The 10,820-nt window shown below is 47.4% G+C and overlaps 1 protein-coding gene and 1 long non-coding RNA gene across 2 annotated transcripts in view; one reads left to right on the top strand and one right to left on the bottom strand.

The window, feature by feature from the left end:
• Positions 1-959: 959 nt before the first annotated feature.
• Positions 960-3,588, bottom strand: LOC138438940 (uncharacterized). The gene is made up of 2 exons (XR_011256510.1): positions 3,093-3,588; positions 960-1,616 (listed from the first exon to the last, which is right to left on the bottom strand). It is a non-coding gene; the product is annotated as an uncharacterized lncRNA (long non-coding RNA).
• A 66-nt stretch (positions 3,589-3,654) lies between these two features.
• The window catches only part of KDM7A (lysine demethylase 7A), a 71,462-nt gene continuing 64,296 nt past the window's right edge, over positions 3,655-10,820 (top strand). Inside the window, exon 1 of the mRNA XM_069588551.1 lies at positions 3,655-4,045. Within this exon, the coding sequence (XP_069444652.1) occupies positions 3,852-4,045 (194 nt within the window). The 5' untranslated portion in view covers positions 3,655-3,851. The remainder of the gene's footprint in view (positions 4,046-10,820) is intronic.

Here is a 10,820-nt window from a genome sequence, read left to right as displayed (position 1 = left end):
TGACTTACACTTGATATCAAAGTTAAGTAAGATGTATGTATGGTAGTTACTAAAGCACAAGTCGCTCAGTTGTGTCCAACTCTTTGTGACCCCATGGATTATACAGTTCATGGTATTCTCCAGGCCAAAGTACTGGAGTGGGTAGCCTTTCCCTTCTCCAGGGGATCCTCCACAACCCAGGGATTGAACCCAGATCTCCCGCATTGAGGGCAGATTCTTTACCAGCTGAACCGCAAGGGAAGCTGAAGAATACTCGAGTGGGTAGCCTATCCCTTCTCCAGGGGATTTTCTCAACCCCAAAATCAAAGCAGGGTCTCCTGCAATCGCAGGTGGATTATTTACCAACTGAGCTATCTGGAAAGCCCATGGTAGTTACTAGAGGACCCGCAAAGGAGAAAGGCTGAGGGAGTCCCATGTCGTTGCCAATCAATGCTGGCATGGAGCTGGGTGTCTCTCCTCAAGATATTTTCTTTCTGAAATTCTCTTCCCCCTTGTTTTTGGGATAATACTTTCCTAATCTTCCCTCCTAAATTTCTAGCTGCTCTTCGGTTCTACTATTTTTAATAAACAAATAAAATAATTACAGATAATTATTGCTGTTTAGTCACTAAGTCGTGTCTGAGTCTTTGTGACCCTATGGATTATAGCCCATCAGGCTCCTCTGTTCATGGGATTTTTTAGGCAAGAATGCTGGAGTGGGTTGACATTTCCTTCTCCAGGGGATCTTTCTGACCCAGGGATCGAACCCGAGTCTCCAGCCTTGGCAGGCAGATTCTTCACCACTGAGCCACACTCATAACTAACAGCTATATGGGTTAGTATGTACCAGGAATTGTGACCTGCATTTTGTTATCTCATTTAATGCACTGAACTGTGTGAAGTAGATATTCTTATCACGCCTTAAAATAAGAAAACTAAAACCCAACAGCTAGTTGCCACAGAGATAGGAGACTGTGGAATTCAAGCACATGCTCTTAATTATTAGGCATGGAGCTTGTCACTAAAATTTCAGCATCATTCAGAGTTCCGGCCTTCATCCCTTTCTTTTCAAGGTTCAATCTCTGTGTTTAAATTTCTCTAATCTTTCCTTACAGATCTATATGCCTTATAGTATTTATATTCTTGCTGATTTTTTTGATGTGCCTTTGAAACTAGCTGCATTTCCAACTGGAGACTCAACTAAGTAGACCAGGTGAAATGACACAGAAGTGATGCTAATTTCCTCACTGGATCCTCTCAGGTGTGGGTGTCTGATGTGTCCCATTGCTGACGTCTGCTGAAGTCTGACAAAGTGGTGCTTGTCAGACTTCTCCACTGTCAAGCTACTTTAATTCTCTTTGTAGTTAGTAAGAGTTTTGTGAGTAGATACTTTGAAAGTATGTAAATATTCCAATCATTTTCAAACTTTCAATTTATGTTGAATTATATCTGTATGATTTCCTGTGCTATTCAACGGGTTTTAACTTTTTTTTTTTTTGGCCCCAGATTTGGGACACAAATTGCCCTGTGTCCTCTTGACATGCCCCATAATTCTTGAACATACGCTTGTTTTCTGGCACAACTAGGGACTCCAGTCTCTTGTTTTACTTCTTTCTTCCAGTCCTGGAATCAGCCATCTGGCCAAGAAGAAAAATGAAGTGGAGAACAGTATTTAGAAACCAAGATCTGGGCTAGATGCCCTCATCATTTTGTTGTGTCCCAGACTCTCTTGGTGGACAGAGTATGCATGGACTTATATAACTATATTTCTATAAATAGAAATAGATTGATATCTCTATTACCAGTTCACTACTACAAGTTTCATTTTAGTTTCCTTTCCATATTTCTAACTCTCTTTCTCAACAGTGAGAAATTAGCTCCCATTTTCCTTAATATATTTACTTATCAATCCTCTTGTACATTACCTATCGCTAATCATCACTGCTGTCTCCTCCTCTGCTTGGCTACCCTCTCACTCCATCCATGCTGACATCCCAAGGCCAGGTGGTTCCTCTAGCACCAAGAACACCCCCATACCAGGCCACCTCCCTGTCTGAATGCCCTTCTCATCATGACTCCAACATGACAGTTTCTACTGCCTCCCCTTCTATGACAACACACATCCTCTACAGTGTACTTTTAAAAATACATGGTCTCTTCTGCTTGTGATAAAGTCTCTGTGAGGTAGTTAAGTAAGATATTATTATCCATAATTTTTCTTCCAAGAGATCTTCAAAATCTAATTCAAGAGAAACAGACTAACCTGCTCAAAGTCACACAGCTTTGACAAAACAGGATTTGAATGTAAGGCTCTTCACTACCCCAATCCAGGATGCCTCTAAACTTATGCCGAAATTACAGTAACTTTTTTTTCACTAGCAGAAACAGGTTTCAAACTCATTCACTCTGTGGTCAACTCTGACTTCCAGGTGTTTCTTTTCATGCAAAATATGAGACAAGCAATGGTGTGGTAGAAAAAGGACTGGAATCAAGAAACTTAAAAACTTTAGTTCAAGCCCAGCTCTGAGACTTTAAGCAAGTTAATTGCTTTCCTCAATTATAAAAAGGTTAGACTAGGTATCAGTGATTCTCTGCCTTGGGCTGAGATGGCAGTTACGGGTTGTTTTTTTTTTTAATCAATGATAGACATGCCTTCGAAATGTAGCTGTGAACATCTGTTCCCATAATTCCTATATATATATATACACATATATATAATTTTATTGAAGTATAGTTAAATTACAATGTTCCATAATTCTTAACATCCAACTCGCCTAATTATGATACCAAGGCAATCCATTCCTATTGGATGTGTTAGCTGTTTTTATTATCAGTCTCATCATTCAAAATTATTTATTAGTGGCCTATTATCTGCCAAGTCCCGTATTACCGTTTTTCTAGCAGTCCCTTTCCGACGCGTCACTGTCACTTAGAACTTTATTACTGTTTTCCAAACTTGGAACTCATCTAAGTATTCGCATCTAAGTCGTGTTGTTTACAAGCACGCCAGATTCCTCTCCGGTCCTTTCTCCACCCACCACATTTCAAGACTGGTTCCTCTCCGCTCCCAGACATTAAATGAATTCCTCTCGGGAACAACCTCCTTCACCTACCAGTGGCTCCATCAACACTACATTCCTGGCTGGTCGGTGGGAATTCGGGTGGGACGTTTTTGGAAGTTGGAAGCACACTCCTGCCCCTCAACAGGACTTAAGCAGATCGTTGTGCTGTTAACCCTCGGCTCGGACCGGCGGAGGTTAATTGATTTAAGATACTCCCGGGGTCGGGAGATGGCCCCGGCGGGGCTTTAATTTCCTCGGGTCCCCGGTCCATGGCACAGACGTAGCGCGCCGCTTTCCACTGCGCAGGAACTTCCCCGGCCTCCGCGGTCACTCAGAAACGCCGGCGCCGGCCGTTCGCACGCACCCGCCGCCCTCCTCCCGGGGCCGCGCGCCCCGCGCCGCCGCGCGTGTCCTCAGGGAGCCTCTGCTTCCCTCCGCCTCCCTCGTCCCGCGTGCCCTTCAGTGAGTCTCCCTCCGCCCGGTCGACGCGAGCGGAGCGGGCGCGCGCGCCGGGCGGCAGAACGACGTGCGCGACACGCGCGGCCTCGCGCGGAGCGCCGGAAGGAGCCGGGCTCGGTCCCCTCGCGGCGTGCGCGCGCCGCCGCCCGCCGCCCGCCCCCTCCGGGCCCGGCTGCGGCCTCGCGCGCGCGCACTGAGACGCTGCCGCCGCCGCCGCCGCCGCCGCCGCCGCCGCCGCCGCGGCTGCTGCTCCGGCTGCTGCAGGAGGCGGCGCTGGCTGGCGGCTGCGCTCGCTCCAGTCTGCAAGCGGAGCAGCGAGCGAGCGTGTGTGTGTGTGTGTGTGTTTTAAAGATGGCCGGAGCGGCGGCGGCGGTGGCCGCGGGAGCAGCAGCTGGAGCCGCCGCGGCAGCCGTGTCGGTGGCGGCTCCGGGCAGGGCCTCGGCAGCCCCGCCGCCCCCGCCGGTGTACTGTGTGTGCCGGCAGCCGTACGACGTGAACCGCTTCATGATCGAGTGCGATATCTGCAAGGACTGGTTCCACGGCAGGTAAATAAACCCCCTCCAACCCCGCCGCCGCCGCCGCCGCCGGCCACCGGCCAACCGTCGCCGTCGCCGCGCCGGCCGCTCGCGCCGCCGGCCGCCCGGCCGCCGCGCCGCACCGAGCGCCCACGGGCCCGGGTGCCGAGACCCCCGGCCCGGGCAGCGGGGCGCGCGGGGCCCCGGGCTCGCCGGGCGCCCTGCGGGCTTAGAGGGGGCTGGTGGGATCGCCCGGCCGGCCGAAGAGTCGCCACAACAAACGGGAACAAAGGGGACCGGCCGAGAAGTTGGCAGGGGGGGTACCGGGGTGAGGGGACGCGGCCGGGGCAGGCGCCAGCGGAGGCGGCGGGCGGAGCGCCGGCCCGGCCCGGCCCGCCGCGCCCGCAGCCCGGCCGCCGCCCCGCCCGGCCGGGGCTCCCGGCCCGGAGTCGCCACCCGGCCGACCGCCCTGCCCGACCGGCCACCGCTCCTTCCTTCCGGGCAGCGAGTGGTCGGCCCCGACCCGGGGGTCTCCAGAAATTGCCCTCCTCGCCTCAGCCGCCCGCCCGCCCGCGGGTCGCGGTCGCGCCCCCTTCCCCGGGCTTTTTATCAAACTTCCTCGGCCGTGGGGCGCTGGGACGGGGGCGTCGGCAGCGCCGGCCCGGCGGGGCTCCAGCGGAGTAAACAGAGCAACAGATGAGGAGGCACTTGCGGGGACTCGAGAGAGATGCCAGTCGGAAGTTCGGGCCGGGGGTCCCGGGCGGGACGGCGGGCGGCTCGGGTCTCGGCCCCCAGCCGCCGGAGCGGCTCAGCCCGTCCCGGCGGGGGTGGAGCGGATGGAGTGGGCAGCGGGGCCCGAAGGGACAGCCTCGCGCCCCCAAACCCCCGCGGCCGCCCCCGCGCCGCGGCTCAAACTTTGTTACAAAGAGTGAAACGTCCCCAATCGCCCGAGGGGACGGCGACCGGGGGCCGGCGACTGGGGGGCCAGCGCCCGGGGCGCCTGGTGCGGGCGAACTTTGGCCGGCTGGTGGGGACTTCGGGGCGGGTGGCGGGGGCGGCGAGCGTCGCCCTCTGCCTCGGCCGCCGCCTGTGTCTCGGGTTTGACGTTTGTGAGAGCTCGGGCCGCCCCCGCCGCCGAGCCGCCGACTCGTGTGTTTTGTAATCAAAGTGTGAGGCTAATAAAGGGCGGCGCCACAGCCTCTTGACTCCGGCGTGGGAGGGATTCGCAGGCATTTAAACAAAGAAACTAGTTGAGGTTGGGCTCCCCAAGTCCTTATTTGGGTGTTGTGGCAAGGCCTGCGGTCACTTTTAGGTGAAGCAGGTTTCCCGAGCCCCGTTTCGGGGTGTTTCTGGGCGAGAGTACGCTCGCGGGTAATAGCAGATATGGTGACTGTGATTGTAGGAAGTGTCCTTTGATTGACAGCAGGACATTTAAATACAGCCTCCGCTCCCCCCCCTCCCCAATTTTGCAGAAACACTACACGACCAGGCCAGATGTCTTGGTCTCCCTCTACTGGCCCTGGGAGAGAAAACCAGTTCACGGACAGCGTTCCTGTCAGTGTTGAGCGCTGGGTACAGTTAGTTTTACTTAATTTTCAAGTACAGCTAGTTTTACTTGATCCGTTTTCAGGTTGCCGAATTCTGACAGCAACAACAGAAGGAGAGTAAAACCAAAAAATTGTCAACGTAAAAGTAAGACAGCGTCCTTGCTTTGTATAGCAGATCCTCTTTTCACAGTCTGGTATATGCTGGAAGTGTTATTACAGCGTACCGCTTGTAATTAAAAACAAATTCTCCAAAGTTTTTTTTCGTTACTTGGAACCGATGCTTTTCCTTTATTTTGGTTGTACGTAAAACTGAAATAGGAAGATACAAGTCTTGCCAGTTCTATCTCTATATCCTCTTTTCCCATCATACGCAACCAGAATAGAGATGATCCAGAAATCTAGGTTCCCTGCAGAATAAATCCCGAATCCCTGGTGATTATGCAAATACTTATTTTTTCAAAGAACTGTTTTAGCTGCATAAGAAATTCACCCCATTGTACAATGTAGAGGTTTGGTAGATTAATAAATTTTAGACTGGAATTTTATTTATCTTAATTTAGGTAACACTATAACGGTGAAAAGCTGCAGGTAGTTTATGAGGACTCTTGTTAATACATTTAAGTATTAAATTTGTAAACAGAAAAGGTTGAAGGGAAAACAGAGGGTGTGCATGAAGGAGGGAGAGCAGGGGTGTGGGCTGCTTTGTCACATGAATTTCTGTGACTTTGTATTTGTGGAGATGACTTTGAAAAATGTTTTTTTGAACCCAGGGCTTTTTTGACCAGCAATCCTTGAGAACTTAATGTGATTCAGATGTCAAAAGTTAGAAAATTTAGTGATACATAATGCCCTACGGTACAAAAGCAGTATCTCATTAACAAGTTTAACTAAATGAAATATTGGTAATTTGGGGTCCATATGTTTTTCTTGTAATCAATATTTACTCTGTTTATTGTACCACAAGTGAATGGTTTACTGAACAGAGCAAAATGTTCTTATGTATTAATTATTAAACAGATGTCATTTGCTTATGTGAGAATTGGCCCCTAAAATACCATGGTGTATCTTTAATCCTGGAGAAGGAAATGGCAGCCCACTCCAGTAGTCTTGCCTGGAGAATCCCATGGACAGAGGAGCCTCATAGGCTACAGTCCATGGGGTCGCAAGAGTGGAACACGACTGAGCAGCTAAGCTTACCTATCTTTAATCCCCATGCTCAACTTTCCTTTGGTTTCCAGGGATGGTCCATCTGCAGAAGAGAAAGAAAGCATAGGAGAATGGATACAGCGGATTATCTCTATCTGGAAAACTTCTTGATACTTTTATTTTTTCAAGTAGAAAAAATTTTTTAATCTCAAGGAGTCAGTGAATTTTGGTATGAATTTGGGTTTACTCTGTCTGGAGTTCCTGGCATCTGGAAATCCAAAAAGGTTTTGCCCTAAATTATCCTGACTGGGAAGACCTTCCTTGAGGCTTTTTAGTCAGGCATGAGGTCAGATGGAGCCAGCTTCCTCCAAGTTTGAGGCTTTTGAACTTTGATTGTGTCCTTAGTGTTTAGGAATTCCTGTTCCTCAAGTCTACCTAAGCTTTCTCCGAAAAATAAGAGGGAAAAAGAATACGGGTCCAGGGAGGAAAAGAATGTGGGTCCAGTAAACCAGTAATTGATACCCTGGGGGTGGTGAGCTGAGGAATTAACAGGACTTTCCTGGGCAGGTTTCTTCCAACCTGGAGATGGAGTTCTTCCTCTGAGTCCTTAGTGGAAGTAAGACAATGGAGAACTTTCTTGACAATGCCCTTCCCCCTAATCTCTAAGCTAGATGTCTTTCCATAGTGCTTTTATATCGTCCTATGCAGAATTGAGGAAATGGCAACCCACTTGAGTACTCTTGCCCAGAAACTCCCATGGACGGAGGAACCTGGTAGGCTGCAGTCCATGGGGTCACAAAGAGTTGGACACGACTGACTTCACTTTTCACTTAGGCAGAATTGCATCGTTGCCCTAATTCAGTTGTATTATAATGTCTTTTCTCTCCCTGTTATAATGTAAATACCTTTATTTGCTAGTCTTGTTAGTCACATATTCATTTTAACATTTAAGTTATAGGTATGCACTTTTAAAAATAAAACTGGAAAAAATAAAACTGGGATTTTATTTTATGCATTCTACTGTTTCCTGTCATTTATCAATGTTTACTTTTTCTATATCTTTAATGTTCTTGAAAAACATTTTCAGTGGCTGCACAGAGGTTAATTTCATGGAAGTACAATGCACTTCAAAATCATTCCCCTCTTGTTAGTTTTTTACTTTGTTTACAACTTCTTGTATTTCCTAATGATGGATGGTTGACAGCCTTCTAAACAAACCAATTGTGAACATTTCTAATCATTTCCTTAGAATAAATCAAACGAGTTTTAACACATGTAAAACACTTAGAAGACGATCTGGGCCATGTAAATACTCAATAGGAAATTTCCTTGAAGTAGCATGATTAGTCACAGGGCATAGATATTTTCAGGCTTCTTGTGCCTATTGCCAGATTGTCTTCCAGAAAGGTTATTTCAGTTTATACTCTTACCCACTGCCCACTTTTCCTGGATTCTCACTAAGGTATTATTATTAACCATTACCACCCCCTCCCCCCAAAAATCCTCAAACAAAAAATGTTGCATTCTGCAGATAATGGAAGATTTCCACCAAATGACATACCCATGAACCCAGAAAACCATTCATGGCAGCACTGTTCCTATTATCCTCAAATGGGAACAGCTTAGATATCATCAATAGTTGATTATATAAATTGTGGCATAGTCATAAAATGGAATGCTACTTAGCCTTAAAGAAGGACTGTACTCCTGATGTGTGCAGCGACGTGGGTGGATCCCATGGATATAAAGTCGAATAAAGGAAGACAGGTTTGATTCTCCCATCTGTGAAGTTCCAGTGCAGGCATAATTGGGTGATAGAAGTCAGACTGGTACTTACCTCTCCAGGGGTGTTTCCTGAGAGGAGGCAGAAGGGAGCTTCTGAGGTGCAGGAAATGTTCCGTATCTTGGTCATGGGTGTATACAGGTGGAAAAGTTCACTGATCTGCATACGCATTGAAGATTTTTAAAACTTAATTACATTGCAGATATTAAAATGAAAAGTATAAAAAAAATAAAAATTTGCCAGTTTGCATCTAATTCACACTGTAACCTTGCTGGATAAGTGTTGTTGTTATCTCCATTTTACAGATGAGGAGTCTGAGGGTTGAGAGGCCAGTAACTTCCCCAGGGTTGCAGAGCTAGAAGGTCATGGAGCGAGGTCTGAACTCCGCCTGTGTCCTGGGGTGGCGGGTGTGCTGGGGTGGTGGTGTAGGTAAACAGATGTGACATGGTTCCATAGAAGTCCATCTGTAAACATCTTCCTTATTTTTCTTTATTACAATTATTTTCTGTGGCGTAAATAGCCAGCACATAGTATTTTGTAATTTTATTTCATCTCTTGTTCCTGACACAAGGGATTGCCTCTTGGGTTTTATCAAGTATGCTGTTGGCTTTGGCCCAATTTGCAGTATGCCTGGCGCTGTTCTTGGTGCTAGAAATATAGTGGTGAGTAAAGCAAAGTCCTTGGTCTCCTGTAACATATTCTATGAAAATGGCAACCTGCTCCAATATTCTAGCCTGGGAAATCCCATGGACAGAGGAACCTGGTGGGCTACAGTTCGTGGGGTTGTAGAGAGTCAGGTACAACTGAGCACACTTGCACAGGGGTGGCGGGGAGGGGGGATAGATGAACAAATACACATGACGAAAGAATGTTTAGTGCTGTGAAGAGAAACTGAGTTAGAAGAGAAAGGACTGGGAATAGTACAAGTCTGCATTCATATGGTGTGATTATGGAAGGTTTTGAGAAAGACCCTGGAATGCTAAAAAATGTTGGATTTCACTCGGAGCAAATAGTCAAATATTTTGAGTGGAGGAATAAACCGTTTGACTTAACCTTGAAAAGATTCACTCTGGCTGCCGCATGGAGAAAAGACTGGAGAGAGGCGAGGCAAAGGTGACAGGGAGACGAGCAAGAAAGCCACTGTGATAATCCAGGTGAGAGAGGATTTAGGATGTTTGAGTGGGTTTTGGTAATCTACACAGGTCCTATATTAATTTTTATTCCTGAAGTTTGAATGAATGAAGAGCCTGGTTTGTGGGGATAGAAGCATGTTACCAAGAATGATGCTGTTGGATAGGAAGGAGGTTCCCAGCTACTCACTGTGGAGTCCTGGGAACTCACTCAAACACTTAAACTGAATGCTTCACCAGCGCTAGGCGCTGTTCTAACTGCGTTAGCTCTGTTAACTACCTCATCTAACTCTCACGGTAACCTTGCTGGATAAGTGTTGTTGTTATCTCCATTTTACAGATGAGGAGTCTGAGGGGTTGAGAGGTCAGTAACTTTCCCAGGGTTGCAGAGCTAGGTCATAGAGTGAGGTCTGAACTCCGCCTCTGTCCTGGGGTGGCAGGTGTGCTGGGTGGTGGTGTAGGTAAACAGATGTGACATGGTTCCATAGAAATACATCTGTAAACATCTTCCCTATTTTTCTTTATTGCAATTAATTTCTGTGGCATACATAGGTTTAAAATAGTCGTAACTGCCTTGGGAATAAAAGTTACTTGAAAATTTTTATAATTAATTGTTTCATCCTTCTTATAATGGACTTCTTATTGGAGTGTATTTTGATTTTTCTTAATGTCAAGGTTAAGTTCAGTTCAGTCACTCAGTCGTGTCCGACTCTTTGCGAACCCATGAATCGCAGCACGCCAGGCCTCCCTGTCCATCACCAGCTCCTGGAGTTCACTCAGACTCACGTCCATCGAGTCCGTGATGCCATCCAGCCATCTCATCCTCAGTCGTCTCCTTCTCCTCCTGCCCCCAGTCCCTCCCAGCATCAGAGTCTTTTCCAATGAGTCAGCTCTTCGCATGAGGTGGCCAAAGTACTGGAGTTTCAGCTTTAGCATCATTCCTTCCAAAGAATTCCCAGGGCTCATCTCCTTTAGAATGGACTGGTTGGGAATTACTTTTAAAACTGGTTTTATATATTTCTGCTTAATGATCAAGTCTTTTAGTATTAAAAACATACTATGTGAACATGTATCATCTCCCTGTAAGAGACAAAAAGTCTATTTATTGAATTTCTCAGTATCTTTTTTGTTGTTGTGACGGTTTATTGTAGGAGAATATATGAGTATTTGCTTCATATGTTTCACTTACAATAGTAATT

Source organism: Ovis canadensis, chromosome 4 (assembly GCF_042477335.2).
Source record: "Ovis canadensis isolate MfBH-ARS-UI-01 breed Bighorn chromosome 4, ARS-UI_OviCan_v2, whole genome shotgun sequence".
NCBI classification, from domain to species: Eukaryota; Metazoa; Chordata; class Mammalia; order Artiodactyla; family Bovidae; genus Ovis; species Ovis canadensis.
Note: the sequence above shows the minus strand (reverse complement) of the source record. Positions and strands in the feature narration are given on the sequence as shown.